Genomic DNA, 23,244 nt, shown 5'->3' with positions numbered 1-23,244 from the left:
CAGATCATCCCACTGCTTGTTGTAAAGATGGGCCAGGAACATCACGACAAGCATCTTTCTGTCCAAGCACAGCTGGATGTAGCCTTCCCAGGAGCACATGTAGGCTCTTTGAGGAACAGCTGAGGAAAGGCTCAGGAAAACTGCGTGAGTTACCACCTCTGCCGTGAGATGAGAACATTCCCAATGGTGTGGATAAGTAAATGAAGATTATTGCAAGCTGATGAGGGCTTTCTCTGCTCTACTGCTGTCCCTACCAAAGGTGAGCATTGTATCAAACCCAAACAGATAAGCACTAGCAAAGCGGAGGCAATATTACCCAAAATAATATGGTGGAAACACTAATTGTGTCTGGATTGCAGCTGGCTCAGAGGGCTTGGCATTCTGGGGCACAGCACAACCAAAGCTCACAACTGCCCACAACACACTTGGTGAAGATAGGCTACATCAACTTGAGAAACTAAAGAGTTACCCAAAACCCAGAGTTCAACCCTTTCTAGCTGAAGTGTAGCTCAGTGATGTGCCAATTCACCATGCTGGCCTTGATTAACTGCATTTCTAATGAGTCTTGTAGCCCAGTTGGTGCCATATTTGAGGGGGACATGACCAGATGTGTTGGGATCCAGAGGTGGGACCTTACCAGGATGACACCGTGTAGGTGGCTGTGCTGTTGTCATTGTCAAGAATGTTTTGATCTGGTCCTTTCCAGGTTATAGTTGGTTTGGGACGTCCACAGACTTTGCACTGCAGCATCACTGTGTCGCCGAGCAGGCAGGTGATATCCACTAAAGGCACAAGAAACTCTGGAGCCACTGGAGAAGAACATAGGGAGAACACCTTTTAATGCACAGGAGAGGATGTTCCCCGTGCAAGTCTGGAGAACGCATTATAGGATCAGTTGTGGTTTGGTTTTGTAGAGGGGCGATGTGTCAGGCTTAAGCACTGAAGATCTGGGTCCCAAATGGATTATCCCAGAGTTGTTAGCGAAACTCCACCTTCACTAAGAGCCAGCTGCCAGCAGCCCAGGGAAGGAGGTAGCAGGGACTGGCTGTGCCTGGGTCTGAGCTCTGGCAGCAAGGTGAGGCATGGTGAAGGTGTGTTTGGTGAGGGGTGGGTTAGGGGCACTCAGTGCTTGGTCTCAGGCTCTGTGAGCCCACCAGCAGATTGTTGAAAAGTTGCCTCTGCTGTGAGCACTGCTGTGTGGGACTAAATCCCAGCTGCTGGCTCACCCCTCAATGCAAGTCAGTGCACAGCTGTCTTTAACTCACCTTCTTGAATGAAATTGGGGTTGATTATCTGAAAAATACAAAGAAATAATACATATAAAGCAATTATTTAGTTGTCTGGACAGTTACAGAGAGACATCTGGTTTCACAAGGCGAGGTGGTGAGGCTGACCCGAACTGCAGAAACACTGACCAGTGGGCTCAAGCAGTCTCAACAACTGGCAAACACAGCAAGCTCTGGTGACAACTGAACAAGCCAGTGCACTGTTGAAACAGTAAATGACAGCTACAGTTTCTGGAAGGCTGATAAAGCAGGCTGTGTGAACTGCATCGCAGGTAGCAGGCACAACACCAAGGCTGAGGAAGGTGACTGTGCTTTCTCTTTGCTCAGGTGATGCTCAAGCCATTAATCGCTTTCCACCTGGATGTGGTTTGTGCCCCCCTGTGCCCAGCTCCAGACCCACATCACACAGCACCTGCAGCCACCATGCACCTGGGGCACCTCACCTGTGCTCTGGCCACTAACCAGCTGTGGGGAGCTTCTGCTCAGCTTCAGGGGAAAAAAAGGTAAAGTGCTAAAACAGAAATACTGGCCTCTTTTCACCTACTGACACATATCAGTGCTGCAACAGCTCATGGCCTATCATGAGTAAAATATCACTTGTTTCATGGGGCTGATGGAAACTTTATAACTTGAACCTGGAATTGTATAACTGAGTTATTTTGTCTAACTTGTTAACTGGTGAGTTAACAAAGACTTGGAAAGCTACTGTCTCACCATAGCATGGATATACGTGCTAGTTACATCATGCTAGTCCTAGAAGAAAAGCTGGGGGATAGCAAAGACAACAGCAGTAAGTTCTCACACACAGCATCAACTCTAATTATGTAATGGTGTACCACAGTATAAATGTTTTAGCCTCATGAACTGGTTTAATAATCCAATAAAGTCTTGTTATCCAAAGTCACACTAATAAATATCAAGCACCATAAACACCAGTGTGGTTATCTCACCTTGTTTCTTTGCTACTGTCTATTTCAGAGCTATTTTGGAAGGTGTCAGTGAAGCAGTGACCTAATTCATGGTCTGCCAAAGCTGATGGGAGTTATTGCAGTGATCAGAAACCAGGCCACGAGACAGAAGCAACAGGCCTTCAAACTCATAGATGCATCCTTGAGATTCATATTTATTTTGGGGAGTTATAAATAGCTTTCCAAGGTGCATGGCTCAAGGTGCCATTCAAGGAGGCACTGGAGTGCACTTAGATTAATTTTGGCTGCATAGCCCTAGGCTAAGCTCTGGTATCAGCACTCAGCCCCCAGGCTCTGCTTCCCCCATCACCACCAGAAAGCATGAATGTATGAGTCCAACATGGGCTCATTGCTCTCATGGGCATTTTTTCCCCATGGAAACACACCTTCCATAAATTCCTCATTGTCTGAGACTATCCTTTGGCATAGCAGCAGGCAGAATTTGGTCCTCCAGGAGTGTATATAGAGAACCTAATTCACCATACAGGCTGAAGCAACCCATCAATGCCAGTGCTTTATGCTGTGCTCCAGGGAGGGGTGAGGGCTGATGCTGGTGGGCACAGCGGTTACGGTCCCTACCACGTGGCCAGCCCATCCTTCAGGTCTGGACCTGGCAGGCGAGATGGTTTGGGCTCTTGGGTTCTCCCAAGAGCACTGAGAGTTCAAACATTTCATCCCCAGCAGCCTGGAAGCAGCCAACCTCTCTACACCCCTGGAGAGGCCCCTTTGAGGACTATTTCTATAGTCCTCGTACAGCCACACTGGGGGCACCTCCATGGGGAGGTGACAGCAGAGTGTGACCCCACTGCGGTGCGATGGCACAGCTTGGCCTGGTTGCACCCACAGGGCCCCAGAACCCTGATGGCCTTCTGTGTCTCATCCATCATCCCTGTTGTCACCCACCCTCCTGCAACTGCTACCTATGGGGCCCAGGACCCACATATAGCCTCCAGCCCCCATGGGCAGGAAGTAATCAGGGTGTAAGAGGGCACTGGGTGAAGAAAAACATCTCCCCGCCTGTGGGGAGGGAAAGGGGAGATGGCATTTGTGATTAACTTGTAGCATTCACGTGGCACCACAAAGGAAGAAAAAGCTGTTGTAGGGAGGGAGATTTCCAGCTAGATAACCACCACTTGCCACTTCTCACTAAATGAGACCATCTATTTATCAGATTAGTAACCTGAGGCAGTGGTTCATTTGCACATACATCTTCATTTTTGTAGTTTGTGGCTTAACTGGAGCACATGTACATCCTCAGTAGCGCTCTCCTTTCTTCCCTGCAGCGTGCATTAAATTCCCTTATTATTCACTGATTTCTGTCCTGGTAAGATTAGAGATCCCAAGAAAGAAATGCTCCTAACACTTTGTATTAATTTTATAGCGCTAAAGGATGCATTAGAAGATACAGCTACAGTGATATATGTTATAGATACATCTATAAATAAATAATGCTACAATTTCAATATTTTCTGAGGCATAATCAGTTATATTAATTGACTTACCAATGTTTTCTTTCCATTGCCTTACCGATGGAATATCATAAAAGAAAATTACCGCTGCTAGATAACATTGGAAGAGTCTAGGGGTAAAATTTACATTTCCTTTGATAAAACTTCAGCTGCTAATTAATAAAATGCTGCCTAACGACACCCCCCAGCCATGTCTCAGCTTTCACCTGCTGTAAGCTTAGAGAAAAATGAAAGCCTTTTCGCAAGAGAATGCTAAATGCTACCAAAGTGATTTAATACATCACTTGATTAGGGAACAGGATTTGCTTAAATCACAGGGTGAGAAGTGCAGAAATAGCAAATGAAAGATTCACAGCCAGAAGCCAGCTTTCCTGACCCACACATCAGCCCCATGGGGGTTTAATGCCTCTTTCTGCAGACCATTCAGGTTTCTGGGCAATGGGTGCATGGAAGGAGAGGGCAGACTCCATGAAGTCCTTCTCAACTACGTGAAAGACCTGTGGAGGTGATTTCTTCATGCGCAAAACTGACTTTTAATTGGAGAAGAGAGCTCTGGAGCGTGGCCCCCTCACCCTCTGAGAATTTTGCACAGCCTCCTGCAGGTGAGGGAGCTGAAGGGAGATGAAGATTTCTTTTTTTTGTCAGACAAGATACCTGCAACTGGATCCAGAGTGGACGAAATCTTCTAACTGCATGGCTGGTAGAGTTTGTTTCCCAAACAATGATGGCTAAAAAATGGAAACCCTGTGCAAAGTGACAAAGGCAGCTCACAAAGTGGTCTCTGCTTGCACCATGTGGGGTCCAGCACTGACAAGGCAAAGAATGGGAGCTGGAGAGAGGGGGCTGAGACACACAAATGGGACAACAGGTCAGCATTATTCCATAGAAAAGACCGAAATAGACCTTACTTCTCCCTTCTCCAGCCTGTGTTGTTTCAGGGCTCAGACCAAGAAAAGTCCACATGCCTTTGTGGGTCTAAGTGACTTTTTTGTTGCAAAACAGGGTTTGGAGATGATTGCCAAATTCACCCGTAACACCTAAGCCCACTTACAAAGTGCTCACCAGGCTTCCAGATGTGTCATGCTGAATTTTATGTGAGTTTGCTTAAACGGGACAAAAGAAGCAATTTAGTGTTGCAGTCAGAGTTCGGAAAAGCAGCACAGATGCTGCATACAGCAACTCAGCACTTTGCAGCACTGGATCACATTTTTCCTGGTTTGCCAAGCTCACGTTATGAGCACAGAAAGGCATTTGCATTCGTCACAGCAAAGCTGTCCGCTTGCAAAGTGACTCCAACCTCTGACTCCTTAGCAGAGCTTATATGTTATGCGTATGCACACCCTGCAAAAGTGCATCACAAACAGGACAGACAGTGTTTTTCCCCACTTTTGCCGAGTCTTGAGGCTGGACTACCAACCAAGCCCTCCATAAAAAGAGCCATGCTTTAGCTAAACAGCAGAGGGCATGTTTACTCCAAGGCAAGCAGCTCGGCATTTGGTAAACACCTCATAGCACTTCTTGCTCATCAAGTTAAAATAAAATATTGACTCATTCGCACATGCTGGTAGCAGAGCCAGCAGCAAGCTACTTGCTCCTTCATTTAAAAAAGAAAAAAAAAGAAAAAAGTAGTGGTTCTCAGAAAAAATAAATAAGTAAGAAGAACTGAAGAAGAATTAAACCAACTGCAGTTTGCAGGAAAATATATATCAGTCCTTCTCTGATCAGGTCAACTTCTAACGTGAAAGTTTTATGGGGAACAAGCCTCCTCCTCCCCCCCCCCCAAAAAAAATAAAAAAATTCACAAGAGAAATCCCTTGATAAGTGGAGTGAATGTGGGTAGGTGCCACCAATGGGAGAAATTATTTAAAATGAAAGAATGGTACCTGATGAAACATCCCCCAGCACCAGGCCTTTGGTGGGGAAGGGGGATGCCTTCTGGCACCCAGCATGGATGGGCTTGGCTGCCGTTGAGAGGAGCCACAGGAGCTGCTGGCTGTGTCCCATGGGTCTGTGCATGGCAGGAGTCCTTTTCCCTGCATCAGGCTCCAGCTGAGGTGCTTCAATGGCTGTAGCTGCGGGGCATCCCTGCTTTTGAAGGCTACCACTCTGTGTTGTGGCACCCTATTGTCTTCTTGCAGATTAGCAGATCACTTGTTCCTCTTCTGAAAGCTAAACTATGGCACCTGCGTTGCCAACTGGCTTGACACCTGATAAGCTGCCTGCCCACTCCATCTCAGCATCCCTGTCCAGCCAGGGCAGCAGGACTCTGGTATTGCCTGTGGAGACCACCCCAGGGACATTGGAAGCTCTCAGGATTGCGTTTTTTCATGTTGTATCTGTGATAAGAGTCTCTTCCCAGAGTAAGGCTGTTCTGTACTATGCACACAGACATGGGAAAACAATCTGTACCTGGATAGGCTTTCTTACCAGTGTTGTCTGAGAACAGAGAGAGTATGTTAGACATGCTCTGGAGATGGAAAACTCAAGGCAGAGAGATGAAGGCATTTGCCAAAGCACTTGGGAATTCCTGGCCTGAGCTGAGAGTTGATGCGAAGCCAATGCTGTATCCACTGAGCTATTGCTTACTCAATTGCTTGGGCCATGAGGGTGCTAACACGATGTTCTTGCCTGCAGCGTGCTCCCAGTGCTGATCTCCCTTGGTCTCTGGGTAGTCTTGAATGTGCCTAAGTGTCATAACTGGAAAAAAATGATGGTGAAGCCCAACCTACGTATCTTGGCAATATCCCAGCTCACTAACCTCCTGATGGCACTTCCACCAACTCAGGGTGGGCCTGGACTTCATCGCACCTTTGCAGGGCTGAGAAGCAGGAACAAACACACTGGGTGTTGGCTGCCTGTTGGTCAGGATTACCTGCAATGCACCGCAGCTGGCATCGCCCTGTGCAAAACAAGATGTCAGGTCCCTGCAGGAGAGGTCTGCTCCGAAGCCTGGAAGCTGAATTTTGTGAGCCTCAGCTCCATCAGGTCTTCTGACTGCTGGGAGGACATCTGCTCAGAGGAGAGACATGTGGCCTGGTAGGATCTGTACAGGTGACTTCTGACCTCCTCAGCAATATTGAAACCCCAGCAGGTGTTATGACACCAAATTGTACGACAATTAGTTGTGTCATTGTCCAGGACCCCAGACATGGGTGTGGACGATATTCACTGATTCACAAGGACATACACCTTCTTCCCAGAAGGAGAACTGCCTGTCCCTGTGCAATTAGCTACAGACACGTGGAAAGGGACTCTCTGATCTTTCTTAAACATAGGTTACTCCTATCCTTCACGTGGCTACAACTGCTCCTCACATTCCTGTTCCTACACTCCACATGCCTGACAGGTGACTTTACACCTTCTGTTTTGTGTAACAATTGCACAAAATAGAAACTAGGAAAAAAACCCACAACCCAACAAAACAAAACACCACCATATTTCGTTTCCATTCTTGTCCGCTTTCATTACATATTGATAAACTACAAGAAAAGAAACAGCCACCAAGAGATACAATTTCTATTCCAAGTTACAAAGAATGGAAAGTTCTCCAGGGCTAGCCTGTCCCTATGCAGATAAAAATACAGTAATAGCATTTTAGCTCTTTGAAAAGTCACTCACAATTCCAGGTTTTTGCTCTCATTATATGTTCTTCACATTTCTTTCCTTCTTTCTATTTCCCCTTGAAACAAAACAAAGCCAAAGTGCTTCAGTAATCTGGACTCTACTGAACAGATCCGTGGTACTTTATAAATAGCAACCAAAGCTGGACCTGAAAGACTGCAGCAGCCGTGGGACTTCATGGATCTATCACAACCAGCTTACTGACTTCTCGCACAGGAAACAGGCTGGAGGTAAAATGCACCAACACTTCCAACTAATTAATATGGCTTCTTTGCATTTAGAGCCTGCTCTCTCTTCTAGCACTGGGAGCATGTTCTCACGTATGACGGGACGAGGGATGCCAGTGTGTTAGGGGTGACAGCCCTGTAGGAGAAGCTGGGTGACTCGCCCAGGGCTCTAAGTACAGAGGCCTCCTCCTTAATGACACGGGTAGGCTGCGTGGGCCTCTAAATGGTGGTGTTTGGGCCAGGACACAGCTCTCCTGCCAGCACTCCAACAGACTGTGAGATTGTCACACGCTGAGCCTATGAAACTGTCACAAGCTGAGCCAGGTGTCAGAGCCAGGTCTGCCCCCACCACGGGCATCCGGTGATGCTCCTGGCCTAGGAGCTCACCACCTCGCCATGCACCCCTGGAAGAGAGAAGGGGGAGCCTGGTGAGAGGCTGGTTTTCACTATGTGCATGGGACACAAAGCCAGACAAGTCAGCTTTTTTTTTTTTTCCTGCAAAATATGGTTAAGGACGTACACCAGCTGCCCCACTCCCTCTGTATCAGGTACAGCCCCCAGGGGAGACTGAAAACACACTGGCTGACGGAGGATTTGACAGTCCTGTTCTGATACTATGTGCAGGCACAAGCACAATCATGGGACACAAGAACCTGAAAAAGCAAGGGACTAATGTTTCCCCCATGGACTGGGTCAGGTTCAAAGTCTTCATGGTGAGCCTGCCACAGGAAAGGAGCTGGAGGTTGTGATAAATGATGTTGAAAGGGCTTGCCAATGTTGCTTTCCCCTCACTGACAAGCCTTAAAACTGAAACCATCACCAGAGGAGAGGAATGCAGACTAGAAAGAGCCTGGAGAGCCCACCAGCCCTGGGAGCTGCCAGAGATCCAGCTGCAGTTCCTCTGAGAAGAGATTTCGCAGCCCATGCTGAGACCTGTGCTGTGAGGTGTGCTAGCCAGCTGCTCTGCAGCTTAGACATCTCTGCATAGACCTCCTGATGCTCTGCCATCACTGTCTGACTTCCTCCACAGATCTCCTGCCCAATGGTCAGAATATCCTGCATCAGGCTCTAGGCGTGGAAAAAGCTTGCCTTGCTTCTGTTTTAATGGGAAAAGGCTTTAGCTCCTGGAGGCCTTAATCCAAGGCCAAATGTTAATACATTTCTCACAACACATTTGAAAAGGAGCATCACAACATTCATAATAAAGGGACAAGGAGAACAACTGTGTGGCCAGCAGCGAAAACCCCAGACACTGCAGACTGTGCTGCAACAATACCACTTCTAGGGCTGTTTCCCTCATGCATGTTTTGGAGCCTGCCCTTGGTCTGCTCCCTCTGGATGGCAATCCTCACCCAGCTCTGTACATCAGGCCTGTGTCTCAGCTGTTTTTCATTCCACAGAGCAATTTCCAATGATCTAAAGCTTACATAGATTTATGTGCAGTAACTGGGCACTGCCTTGTACCAAATACATATATTTCTATTTGTTACCTGTGATTGGCAAAATGCTTTTTGAAAATGCAAAGACACTCCTAAGAATAATGGAGCTTTAGTGGCAAATATCATTCAATCTCCAGCATGTCAGCTGGGTCAAAAGCTTTCCTTTAACACACGTCCTTTTCTCAAAGATGTATTTACTGATGCCAACACAATTACAACAGAAGAGAACCTGCAGGTTAGTAGCTGAGGTGGTACATCCCAATACACTTCTGCTGTTTTTTAACCCCAGGAGGAAGGTCAGCTTTCTTTTGTGTGACGTTTGTAGTGCAATCTGGCTAACAGCTTCCTGGAGGTGCAATATCCCTCTTCTCCAATGACCTGCTCTACTATCTCTGCAAAATCATGGAGGTCTTGCTGAACCTTTTCCTCGCCTGTTTCAGTAAGAAGCCTCAGCCGTGGTACAATGTACACAGGTGTTTAGTGTGGTCACCATACACAGAAAAATGGGCTCTGCAAGATATTAATTGAGAAGAGCCAGACATGCAGCTCTCATGATTTTAAGCTCTTTCTGACTCTCTCAGCAAGGCATGTCTTGGTCACTCCACTAAAATCGGTGGCTTCACACTGGAAATAAAGAGTCATGTAATGCATCACAGGTTGGGTCCACTTATCTACAGTCTTACCTATGATACAGGTACATAAAAGCAACTAATTTTACCAAGATCTTTCAGTACCTTTCAGAAATGCAATTTCCCATTTTTTAAGTGACAGCAACTTCTAGGGAAAAAAAAAAAACAAACACACTTTTATTTTCTGATCTAGATTTAAAGCACCAGCTTGGTGCAACAACGTTTGCTCCAGTAATTCACAACACAAGCCTGACTAGCAGCCCAGCATGTGTTGCCAGGACAGTGGGTGTTTTTAAAATAGAGAGCTGCTGCATTTACTGGTAGCTGACAGGCATGCACGATCATTTCATTGAGCGAGGTCCCAGGTGGGAAGCAGCGACTGAGGGCGGCTTTGTAAGCCTCCAGCTCAGCAAGAACTTGTTCCTCAGCTTCCTCCACTGCTGCTATCACAAAGGTAGCCTGAACTCCAGTTGACTGGTTGGCAAAAACAGAATTGGTGCTTTGTGTGACTCATGTTTAATTGGCACATATGTCCATGAGCGATGCAGACCCACCAGCTCCCCTTCCAGCACAGGCATTTCAAAACAGGCACATGTTCTTGGACAAAAATAATGACAAGGATGATTGTCTCTACCTCCATGCTAGTATTGGGGTCAAGGTCATCACACTCTGACTCCTCTGAGCTGTTTGTCTCCTTGTTTGGCAGCATGAAGAGGAAGAAAGAGAACAAGAGATTAGAGGAGAGATTGGTTAGACAGGGCAGAGCAGCAAGGAGTTGTGAGCAGCATGGGGATGAATAACAGGACAGAATATGTTCCAAAAAAAACCAAACAAAACAAAACCCAAACCCAAACCAAACCAACAACAAAACAAGAGAAGTAAAGGCGAAGACATGCTTTTGCCAGAGGAAAGGCAGTGATTCTGCAAGTCGTTCGGGCAGTACAACAGCAAGGAAGCAGGAGAAGGAAGCCCCGTGACCACCATGCTGCAGCAGCTGCTGCCCTTAGCTCTGGGTGCAAGGGGCAGCCGGGTGGCAGTGGCAGGGCTTCTCTTTGCACATGCCATCTGTTTCAAGAGGCATACATGAGGGAAAGCCTCCAGAAAGGAAAACACTTAATCATGGGCCCTCCTGGAGAGGGGTGGATCCATAGTACATGCTCAAGTGCTTTCCTGCATCAAGGCTGGGCTTTGGTTGTGAGTATTTGTTTGCTTGCCTCTGCTGGGAGGGATAGCCCCAGATTAGTCCTGAGCAGGCCTCATGGCTGGTTTATAGAGATGGATCCTCTCAATTGGAGCAGAGAAGTCAGGCACTCAATGCAGAAGATGGAGCTTAACCCCACCGTTCTCAACCTTTTCCACACTGGGAGATCTCAGAGAGAGAGAGACAGACACGGACACACACACACACACGGACACACACAAAACCCTCTCCTGGCAAGACCAAGTCAGCATCTCTTCCCTGTCTGGTGATATGGAAATAAAGAGGTCATTCAGACCATCTCCCCACAGTGAACTTCTTTAGCATCTCAAGGTAGAGAGCCCCTTATCATAATATGTGGGGAAATATTGGCCTGAGGAAAACTTGTCAACATTAAAAAGGCAGTCATTTCACCCGGCGGCTTTCTCACCGCTGCAGTTGCTCTGATGGAGCTGCAGATTGGGCTAGATCAGAGGAAAGTCACTCACTGTTTTCAGTTATTTACAGAACAGTTATTTAACCTCATACATAGTCTTTTAATGAAGATTACTTACTTGTGTATGGGATGCCAGGAAAAAGAAAATGAAAAACAAAGGCTGCATTTTATCTTGCATGCAAAAATCCTGCTAAAATGGATACTACAAAAAAAAAAAAAAAAAAAAAAAAAAAAGATAACTGAAGTGGAAAAAAAACAAAAACACAACCCAAAATTGCCGCCCCCTCCCTCTCTCAGGAGAGGATGCTGTAGGGGGTGAAAAGGATGGGAAGCAGGAGAGTGGCACACAGCTTTCCGTTGGCCTTACTCACTTTAACAGAGACTTTGTTCCCCAGAATATCCTTGGATTTACGTGGCCCATTGGCTTCATTTTTGCCACTGCTCTCCTTTTCCGCCCGCTTTCTCATGCGCAGGGTATGCCATGAACATGACTTCCTGTTGTACCAAAAAACGCAGCAATCAAATGGCAAATCATAGCAGGAAGGAAGGATTGGGAAAGGAGAACCAGCATCCACATTTGCGATTACTGCAATTCCCTAGAAGGTGGAAGCCACCGGCAATACGCCTATCTCTACTTGAGCAATGAGAGTTGAAGTTAAAAAACAAACCAAAGTGTTCTGCAAAGCAGATGTTGTGCCACACTTGCTGTTTAAATGCATGGAGCAGGAAAAAATATCCCATGATGGAAGCAGGCAACTAGAACTCGGTCAGCTGGTTTCAGGGACTTTGTCTTGCATTGCCACAAACAGAGACTTATTTTATTTTTGCTATAGTTAACAGGTCAATTCAGTCCTCAGTCTTGTTGGTTAAAAGCAACAAATGTAATAAATGAGAACCATCTTAATAGATTACTTTGTTGAGCAAATAAAAAGATTTAAGAAATTGAAGGTGTTGCTCCCTACATGTTACTCAGAACATGAATAGCTCAGAAAATGGGAGCTACATCACTAACTTTCCAAGAGATAAGTACTTTCCTAGAATGACAAGCTCTGCTCTGCTTCTCAAGACCAATAATTTCCCATTAGTGTAATATTTGATTTTGCCAATCGGGATAGAGAGGACATCAATCAGTCCATGCTTTTTGACTAGAATCACAGCAGGCATGATTTCCAGAATATTTTTCACCCCTCATTACTGTGCCTGTGACCTTACTCTTGGAAAAAAGAAAAAAAAAAGATCATGTCACCCTTTGTAAGAGCAATGCTGTGTCAACAACAGAAATTGCATATCAAAGCAGACGTAAAAAAATCAAGAAAGAAAAAAAACAAAACAAAACACTTCTCAATATGGAATTCATTTGGTTTAAATAGTGGGCAGGTGGGGGAGGATTTGGGAAGTGGTATGTTGTCCAAAGCTGAAAGCTCTCAAAACAGCAGTGTGATGAGCTGGGATCCAGGTTCAAAGCATCTGCCCACCTTTAAGTCATGCAAATTTTATTTGCATGTTTTAAGCCCAATGTTTGGCACATGTCATGTCACGTCTACAGTACCTTGATACATTTTACAAAGCAAGTTGCATGTAATCCAACGATCACCTGCGATGCCAATAAAATGCAGTATGTTAGCAAGGTAGGACTTGAAGGACACCCCGCACAGCCGATGCTCCCCCATGATCACTGACGATGATTCATAAGCATCTTTTTGTATTTCAGCGCCTGGCTGGAGCTGTACAATAGCTTATTTTTTAAGAAGTAAACCCAAGGGCCTCCCAGGAACTGGCTGCACTGATGTAAGACCAAAATGGTTCATGGGGACTGTTTTTGGTGTGGCAGCACCGTGGGCCAGGTGCCTACCAGTGGCATGGAGCTGGTGGCTGGCAGGGGCAGTTGTATTTTGGCACAAGGAGCACCAACACTCCCTGCACACCCTGGCTGGGCAGGAAGGATGGCTTGGTATTTGGGCATTTTTGGGGGGAGGTCTGCATTAGGTGTGCAGACCAGGGGGCATTATCCAGCACTTCGGGACTGTTTTATTTTCCTTTATGACATGATAAAGAGTCAAGGACATGGCTGATGGACTCCCTGACCCTCACCTATCATGATGCTAACACTACTGGATTGAACACCTATTTTGTGTATAATATTTGTCAACAGAAGAAACAGTTTTATTACTTTTAACTCCACGTGATCTGGCAGACTAGACAGGGCTGAAAACAGCTGCATTTTTAACCCATTGGATTTATATTAGAAAGACATTCAGGCTTCTTTTTAAGTTGCAGGGTTGGTTTAGCTCTGAGTCCGAAAACATGATTTAAGACTGAGAGAGAAGTGCAATACATGTGTCTTTCAATTCTGGTATTCCTTCCTGGCCCCAATTCATATGACTGTATTGCAGAATTTGACTGCACAGCTGCCATGAAATCAACGTCTTCCACCAGGAGCCCAGTGCTGGGGTGAATGTAAAGGCACATGTTTGCAGATTGTGGTTAGAGGGGAACCCAGGAATAGCTGTGGCACACGAGCAAGAGATGTGCTGAGCAATTTTTTTTGGCTTAATATTTCATTTGCAATAGCATTCAATAGTATTCCTGAGATCACCAACTGATGGGTCAAGTCACCGTATTTCTTAACTGTGTCTTTAGCAGATACCAAATTACTACTTTTAGGGAATCTCTCACAAAATCTTTCCTCACATTCAGTTCTTCACCTCAAGGCACTCACATAAGATAACAGAATGTGTAGCATACACCACGCATTACCAAGTAGTCTTTTTAGATGTTAAAAGAAATCAATCGGTATTACTGAAAAGAGGGTTGTACCTTCTGTATTTAATACCAAAAAAACACTTTCTTGCATTAGTCATTTCAGACTGACAAATTTCTAAAAATCAAAAAAGAAAAATATATATCCACACATTTGTTAAATAAACAACAAAACGTTATAAACAAAACAAAACTAAACAAAAAAGGGTCAAACTAGTTCTTTTACCTCTTTAAAACATGCTCATGGTGAAAATTTATTTTACATATTTAAAATAGTACATTTAAAATTAGTTACATTACAGGTACAATGATGAACATTGCGACTATCCATTATATTGCACAACCTGACTTCATCAATATGAGTTTGTTTCTTTTCTTTTTTTAAATAGTGCAAAATACTTTATACAGGAATGTACTTGGATGGGGGTCTTGCAAACCAAAAATATTTTACAAAAGTTACTGCGAACAGAAAAAAAAGAACAAACCAAAACAAAATAAAAATAAAAAAAAGATACAAGCTGTACAAGGAAATTGCCATAGACAACAAAATCTCTCCTCTTAGAGAAGCGAACCTCAGTCCAACACAGGGCCTGATTATTTTTTTGCTAGATGCTGTTATAACCAATATATAGATTAGTAACTTAATACAACATAAATATAAGTCCAGTCCAAGCAGGTCCATGTTGGTGTAAAATGGTGTAATGTAAAATACGTCTTTAACCATTTATGGATTTATTTCTCTCCAAAGTATAAACAAAACCCCACAAAACAAAAATAAGCCAAACCCAAGCTATCCACCATGGCTGCCCGATGCTGGGGACTGACCACTCAACTTGTTCCAATGGCACTGTAGATAAAAATCAGCAGGAATTCCCTACCATTTGGGTTTGTTTATTTTTATTTATTTTTTTTTCCTCAAAAAATCCACATAGTGCTCCCAGCGAAGCCAACATGGCACTTACTTGATGCTTCCGTCGCTACTATCTGTGGTGGATTTAGTGAGGGGAGCCAAGATATTGCCAGGGATCCATCCTTCAGCAGCCGGAGAGTGGTCGTTTGCAGGCTGGTACACCAGGAACATGTTCTGCTGGTTGATAGCGAGGATCTGAACCACCTCTCCTTGATTCACACAGATCTCATCCTCCTTCAGTGCATAGTAATCTTTAATCACAACCATGGAAGAGGTCCCATTGCACCCTCCCAAATCCGTCTGTGGAAGTGGACACAAGAGAAACCTGGTGAGCAGGTGGTGCTGAGGAACCTGCCTTTTCTGGCAGCAGTCACAGAAAGCACTTCATTCCCAGCCTAACTGCAACAGGGAAAAAGATACAAAACGCATGCAAGTTCACATAGATAGAGGAGGATTTTAAGCATCAGCAGGAACCTGATACAAACCAACCTTCTGCTTCAGATTAGATTTCACAGTTGTTCTGAAGGTGACGGTGCCCTAGCAGTGTACTCATTTGTGTGGTATTGCAGATGAACTACCTGTGCTGAACCAAATGCAGGGAAAGACCAATGAAGGCTCACATTAGAAGCCAAATGAATACTCACACATTTCATTGATCTTAAATATAGGTCGTATTGGAAAGTGGCTTTGGCCAACCGCAGCCAGCAGCTGGGTCCAACCACCACTGACAGTTACTGCTTCCTTGGTGGTTTGTGTGAATTGGGTCGGGGTAGTGCACACGCACCTGGATTACAGCCTTCAGCTGGCATCCTTGGAGCTGTTACGTGAGAAAAGGTCTAAACTATTTAAACCATCAGGGTAGACCTCTTCAGGAATGGGTGGTTGATGGATATTAAAGAGGTCTGAATATTGCTGTTGGCGATACTGCAAATGGAAATTCATTTCACCAAGTCTGCAAACGTAGTGCCCTGAAGAACACTGGGGTCAGGGCTCCGGGCAGGTTCTGTTCCAGATTTCCAGCTGAAGAGCCACCTGCCTGAATGCCAGAGCTTTCACAGTCTCCATTTAACTTCAAATCACATTTCACACCACTGCTTCAGTATGTTGATTCCCATTGACCTGGTTAGCTGATAATTAAAGCTAACGTCACCGATAGTCTATGGTACAAGAAATGGACTATGAGATCATGTTTTACCAGATGAGTTCAGTACCTTGCTTTGTTCGTACTTGTCTCCGGGCTGTGAATGTTCATACCCTGTGCTGCCATTGGAGGTAGATATCTTCAGGGGTGGGAGAGAGGGATTACGGCTTGTAGCCTTCAAAGGCTTCTCAGACCCTACTGGAACAGAAGAATAGGGTCTGCTGTTGGGCTGAGAGACCCTACCGGTCTGGGGCCTCAGCACTGCTGAGCTACTTTCTTTGCGTTGGTACTCTATGGGAGACTGTAGCGCTGCAAAAGAGGACAAGAATTAGTGATATGCTTTCAATGACATTGAAAAGGGATGTAGGGAGTGTATGGGGTGACTCAACTGGAGCAGATACATAAATTGCAAAACAAACAGGCACAGAAAAGGCCACCCATGGAAGCACATGGCATGTTCACAGCTAGGCAGGATGCAAGCGTGTCACGCTGTACTGTGCATGAACTGAACGCAGCAGTCCATGCTACTGGGAGGAACAGCTTCTCTAACGAGCACAGTGGGCTAACTCATTTGCCATTCACAGTACACGTAATTGCACTCAGTTTCTTTGAAATTGCACAAATGAAGTATCAGAAAAATAATCCTGAAAAAAAAAGTCTGAATAAGAGATGTACAGCTTTTTTATACTGAATTTTGCTTATCATCAGGAAACACAGACTAAGACCCATAAATCTCGTATGTGTATTCCCATGAGAGCTCGACTACTAAATTATCTTCAAATATGCTGCACTGAAACTTTTCTCCTTATGTACTTTCTGTATTAATTACTTTGGCTCAAAGAAACCACTGGAGATGACCAGCAAGTTAGGAAGTATAGATGGTACAACGATATTAATCCCAGCAGCCCTGACCTCTCCAGAAAACACCCAAAAAGCAATATTAAACAGTTTCACAAGCCTTTAAAAAAGGCTGCTTGTGAAAGAGTACATTTTGTAGTCATGGATAGAGCTTACACTCCGGGAAAAGGAAGGACAAAAATACCAGATGGTGAAGAATTTGATATGTTTGGAGGAGAAGGGACAAGGGCTGGGACTCACATGGGATGGGAAAGAGACAGATTTACTAGGCTCAGACTCCCATCCCCAGACCTATGGGTTTGTTTTCTGCATGTCATGTGGCTTTAATGGCTGATTTATAGGCAGTTAATGCTGTGTACATGCACCAGACTAAACCTACTGGAATGCGGAGAGACTAGTCTAGCAGGAGGCAGACAGGAGGACATAATGTCACAGCATCGCCCAGCCAGGGAACCACAACAGAAGGAATGTCTTTCCCAACAAGAGGAAAAGGAAAGACAAACAGAAAGGCTCAGCACCACACAACATACTCTCTAATGTTCCCCTTCCAGAGAAAGGCAGGGCTGGTCCAACAAGAAACCACTTGATACTAGAGAACAAGAGACTGAAAAAATCAACACGGCCAGACCACTGTTTTCTTCAAAAGCACATGTTTTAACATAGACCTGTAGCAATCTGGAAGATGAATTGGCTCAAAAGCCTATGCAGTGACCTTTGCCACAGAAGTGACTCGTGTTTCTGCCACAGGGACTACCCATTTCACTTGCTTACCTCAACAGCCGCTGAAAATGCTTTGGTCCTGCTGCAGATAGCCATTGAGGAGGAGGAGGGTTGGGGACATCTTTGACAGTGATTTTGACAGTGACATTTTTCTAGTATATACAGCAGATTAAGCTGCAAGATCTTTAGCAATAAGGCCTGAATTAGTACTTCTCTATCTTGAAACAATACATCCTAATCTGTGCCTTTAAAGGGTGCTCAGCTTGGAGCCCACTGGTGGCTACTAATTCCACAGTTAACTATGACAATGATGCCTGGCTTCCAGTCTCCTATTCAACATCTGTTAGTATTCTTTCAGGCTTCTGGCAAAAATCAATGTTCGTGTACTTCCTCTCTCAAAAAAAACCAAAAAACAACAAACAAACAGCCCTCATAAAACATGATAAAAAAAAGTTACAGATTAATGGCATTTTTCCTAAGAAATACATCAATTGGTGACATATTTTCTTTATCCATTGGTGACATATTTTCTTTACACCTTGCTTCTTAAAAGCAGAAGTAGAGAGCAGTCACTACAGGCAATCATTTGCTGCACAGTCTGTTTCTCAAGCTTAGCAGCATTTGTTATTCCAAGGGAAAATATGAAAAGCTTGAATATCACAGTGCAATTGCACCAAGTTTTACGTTTACAAACTGACTACGCAAATGCTATGGTTTGTGCATGGTGCCTTACTCTCTAGGGCTTCCCAGTTAAAGACAGAAAATCAGAGACAGCTTGGGTAAGAACTCACAGGGAATATCTTGTTATTAAGTTTACATAGCATTGGCTCAGCGTGGATTTAATATGATTTTAAGGACAGAAAACATCCGCTTTAATGAAATGCAAAGCTAAAGAACGTATTTAAAGATTAGTCAGCCTCAATGAGATTACCTCCTAAAAGCCACTTAAATTGTTCTAAACTGGACAAGCTCTACTGGATACAATATCACTTTCTTGGATCTTATTTATAGGTTTAAGGTAAATCCTTAAGCTTGTGTTTTAATATAAATCTATTTTTACTTCTAGCTTTACAGATACTGAATATTTTTCCTAACCCATCACGTTCCTTGCTGGCCTCACAGAACAGAGGCTAAACAGGGGCTATGAAGATGCTTCAGTAGCAAAAAGGGACTCACAGGGAAGTAAGTCCTGGTAGGACGGGGGGAGGGATAAAAAGACAGACATGGAAGGGATACAAAACCACTGCAGTAGTGTCTATGGAGTCCTCACTAGGTTTACAGAAAAATTTCTGTAGCTGAGCATTACTGAACTTACTTTTATTCCAATAAGCCCTCAATCAAAGTCAACTGTACTGACACAAAACCTGCAAGTTTTGGTATCAGCTAGTCAAACAGGAGAATTCAAGCTGCTCATCTTCCCAATCTCTTCAAGGAAACATTTTACGGTGACTATATGAGGTTCTTTCAATTCCGAGTCATGAAAATCAAACATCAAGCTTTGGAATCACATGAAACACTCTCTTCTCAGCTCAGCCATAGTTTTCAAACTTCCACAAACATCCTTTGTAACCCTTTCCTATTTAACTTTTAAGAAGTAAAACTATGCTAAATTCAAATTAACACACACATATATATATATATATATATATATATATATACACATACACACACACACACACACACACACACACAACTCCACAATGAAGAAAAGAGAAGTTTTGTTTGGATGTGAATTGAAAGAGACTCTTCAGATTTTGCAACAAAAAATCCACAAACAGAACACCCCAGATCTAACAACTTGTGCCAAGCCAAAATATTTTGATTCAAGCTAGTAAATTTCTTTATAGACCATGTATTGAGTTTTTAAATATCGAATGCTTTTTAATTTAATTTTATTTTTTTAAAATAAGCTGTTTTGAAATGAATAGTACAAAACAATTTTGAAATGAATAGTACAAAACAATTCTGGAAGCTTCCAAAGAAATAATTCCCACTTTCTTGCTTCCAAACAAACAAAAAGAGATACTATTTTTAATTTTTGACTCTAGTCCTGGTTGCTTCTCTTTCCTTTACCCAATTGTGAGCATGAACAAACTGAAATTGTTAACTGAATGGTTCCTTTTTATTTTCAAAATCTACGCTTTTGTTGATCATGGATGTATTATTATTTTTTAAGTAGAAAGACTATTTTAATTTGAAATAGTATTTCAAACAACCCTGCATCTATTCTTAAAGCAGAGCTGACATTTTGAAAAGAGCTCCCGTAGTTACCAGGAGAAACAAGCCCAGATGTTTCCTTGCCCTCTCTTTTTGTTGTTGTTGTTATTGTAAGCAGTTGCTGCCCCATGGAGTTTAGTATGGGGGTGGATGGATGGTGAGGCAGCCTTCATCCCACCTCATATCCTCAGTTTGTAGCACATGGTGACATTAAATAAGAGGCTCCTGGGGATATGACTTGCTCTGACTAAGTTGCAGATACTGTGTTGATACAATGGCATCCTGGTTTTGACGTGGTCTTGGGAAGGGGTGAGATTTAAAGCCTCTTTACAGAATGGAAAGCAGCAGGTGATACAGCCTTGCATTTTTAAAGGATCTTGAACGGAAGTACCACCACAGCATGTAAATGGGGTCTTGAGATCTGAACACAAACCTGACTGATGCAGCAGGTCAACCACACAGCAACCTACCACCAAGATGCCAAAATCAGCCCACAAGACACCACTAATCGAGGCAAGCCAGAACGACCTGCAGTCTTTAATGCAGGAGGGAGCTCCAGCAGCCTCTGGCGTGGGCTCCAGGGCAACCCAGCAGTTTATCACAGGCTTGCCCCATCCTCTTTCACCATCCCACTCAGCTGATCTGGCATGCAGGACTGAGACCTCTGCACAGGGTTACTGAGGTGGTCTCTTTGAACACCAGCTGTCCCTTATGACAACTTCTTGCATGTACCGGGCTCTCATTTTCTCCATGGGATTTTCCTTATGAAAAATAAGTTGCTGAATGTTTTCCTTACAGAGGGACCAAAGTTGCAAAGATTTAGAGTCCCATTAGCATCACAGTTTGGGAAACATCACAAAGACCATGTACATACCATTTAGGAAATCTCTTTGTGTGTCCAGAACCTGGTTGATGTCCTGTACCCAAGCTTGCTGAATTTCTGGATTAGCTGCCTGTAAAATAACTCTCTCTGATGTTTCCCGGCTCATCAGAGCAAACTTGCAAGGATCATTGTCCACATTTTCTTCAATGATAAGGTAGTTCATCTGAAATAAGCCAAGGTAAGCTTGTGTTACACGGAGCATGATTTAGCATTACTCAAGAATCAGAATAAAATTGTTGTGAGAAGTTCCTGACAATAATTGAGTCCAATAACAGACTGTAAGATTATAATCAGAACTTGTCTCATAGATTTAGGCAGATATATCTTAAGCTGAAATATGATGCTTAATAGAGCTGTTACAGATGTACCAGACATCCATCTGCCTTGTCTTCAATTACAATTTCTATTTTAAGGTGACACAGACTTGACTGATGTGCTAAAAAGTTATTGTGACACAAAAACATAATTAAACTGTTCCTATTACGATGTTAATAAGGTCTATCATTCCCCCAATTTAAATGAGTTTACATTTCTTATCCTCCATGGGAAGAAAGTCTCAGTCTTTAGACTATTTTAAGACTGGAATGGACACTGTACAGGGATATACCAAAAAAAAAGAGCAATTCTCCACAGATGCTGCAACAGATCTTATTTCTAGAGGATTACACCATCATCTACATGCAATCACTTCTCTTGACTGTAGACACAGATACTCTTCCTGGAAATCTCATGGATGGCAATTTCAGCTGCTGTCCTGTAGGATACCTCGTCCTTGTGAGGTATCTGAGTAAGCCTACTCTTAACTTTGAATTCTCCTGAGTTATTCACATCTGTGATAGTAAACAAGAAAAGGCTGGCATATCCTTTCTGCTTTAGAGGGCAATTTGGGGTTACTATAATGGAATCATGATAAGTTAATTTACAAGATAGTGACTGAAACACCCATCCATGCGACTTCACAAGTTAGTCCCATGCAGGCAAAAAAAAAAATCACAAAAAAATACCAACCCACAAACCAAAAAAGGTGGGTCCTCACTGTTAAAGAGAGACAGCTCTGAAGACTAAGATCATCACATCCCTCTAGGTCTCTCTCCTGTTGCTCCGAACGTCATTCAAGGTATGGAGAAATTTACCCCACATCTGAATGCTGTCCAGCACACAAACTGCAAGACAGAAGGAGCCTCTTCCCTCTCTTCTGAGGGTCCCTGTGGAGTTAGTGGGACAGGCAGAAACTCTTCTGACATGAAGGCAAGGAAAGGGGTGGACAGTGAGCCTGGCCAGTGCCTCCTCTGAGCTCTTGCTCTTCTGGCTGACAGCCAAAGCAAGCAAGTCAATCCTGGTATGACTCTAAGAAAAGGACTTGCAGGTCAGAGTCCCACACCTACTGTTTGTGTCTCGGGGAGACGCATTTACCAAGGCTACCCACGTAGGTATTTTGAAACCTTGAAAGGTATCCAACTGAGAAATGTCCAAGAAAGGATGTGCTATTTCTGAATGCCAACTTAAAAAAGGGCTCTTTGCTAATGTAGGACATCACGATGAAGCTTCTGTCATGGCCTGAGCGTGACAGACCTTGGAGAAAAGTATTTGGGAACCTAATCTCCCTGGCAGACCTGAATGGCTCCATCTGAAGTCATATGCACTTCTTACTCTAACAGAGAGGCCTCAGTGCTCAGCAGTGGCTGTGACACAGAGGAATGAAATGAGACCTCTGGTGCTGGCGAGGTTCTTCTGCTGTGTGGGAGGATGTGCTCAGCAGAGAAACAGCCCACATCTCTCAGGGAGTGTCTCCCAGGAAGCTGGACAAGCGTGACCGAGGACAGTACCGAAGCATTGCAATGGCCTGCGTGCCATAAGATGGCTAGGCAGCCTGATAATTGCTGCAAAGATAGCAAGGTAGCAAAGAAAGAGGTAAGAGCCAATACAGGGAATGGTCCTATCCCTGTAGGAAGGCACGAGAGCAAAGCAGAGGCAGCCAGAAGCTGAAGCAGGGGCTGTGAGCAGGCTGTGAGTGCTTTTGGTGCACAGACTCCCTGCTGCAGTGGGGGAGATGCACATGGAGCCACGGGGGATCCCACATTTGCTGCAGGCACAGAAGAACGAGCTGTTTGCCAAATGGAAGAAAACAGGGAGTGGAAAATTGTCACACAGAAATTTTAAAGCAACTCAGGCACTGGGAACAGCATTATGTTCATAAGCTGTTTAACTAGAAAAGCAACCCATACCCTTGAGGCAAGCTAATTTTATTGACATTAGAAGAGATTTATTTTTCTCTCTTTATCTACAATATACAATTCAGGAATTGTTTCCTGCAGATAAAAGCTTCATTGTTATACATACAATAAACTGAAGCAAAAATGATTTACATTATTTCTATCTCCAACTTTAATCATGATTTAAATCAGCAGCAGGATAAAACCAAAGCTGATCATCTAAATTAAGATTAATATTTATTTGTACACTTCAGTTTTTTCCGTTATAA

The 23,244-nt window shown here is 44.0% G+C and overlaps 1 protein-coding gene across 23 annotated transcripts in view; it reads right to left on the bottom strand.

Moving 5' to 3' along the window:
• Window positions 1-23,244, bottom strand: part of KALRN (kalirin RhoGEF kinase) — a 496,146-nt gene that overhangs the window by 9,175 nt on the left and 463,727 nt on the right. For 20 of the 23 annotated variants that reach the window (XM_072040793.1, XM_072040795.1, XM_072040794.1 and 17 more), the window contains 7 exons: window positions 20,754-20,925; window positions 16,155-16,393; window positions 14,996-15,243; window positions 11,645-11,768; window positions 10,274-10,333; window positions 1,266-1,293; window positions 638-809 (listed from right to left, as the gene is read on the bottom strand). In XM_072040793.1, the coding sequence (XP_071896894.1) occupies window positions 638-809; window positions 1,266-1,293; window positions 10,274-10,333; window positions 11,645-11,768; window positions 14,996-15,243; window positions 16,155-16,393; window positions 20,754-20,925 (1,043 nt within the window). Of the gene's footprint in view, window positions 1-637; window positions 810-1,265; window positions 1,294-10,273; window positions 10,334-11,391; window positions 11,476-11,644; window positions 11,769-14,995; window positions 15,244-16,154; window positions 16,394-20,753; window positions 20,926-23,244 lie in introns of those variants that run through there. The other 3 variants (XM_072040789.1, XM_072040801.1, XM_072040802.1) reach the window with 3 other exon arrangements.

The sequence above is a fragment of the Anas platyrhynchos genome, chromosome 7, assembly GCF_047663525.1.
Source record: "Anas platyrhynchos isolate ZD024472 breed Pekin duck chromosome 7, IASCAAS_PekinDuck_T2T, whole genome shotgun sequence".
Classification (NCBI taxonomy): domain Eukaryota; kingdom Metazoa; phylum Chordata; class Aves; order Anseriformes; family Anatidae; genus Anas; species Anas platyrhynchos.
Note: the sequence above shows the minus strand (reverse complement) of the source record. Positions and strands in the feature narration are given on the sequence as shown.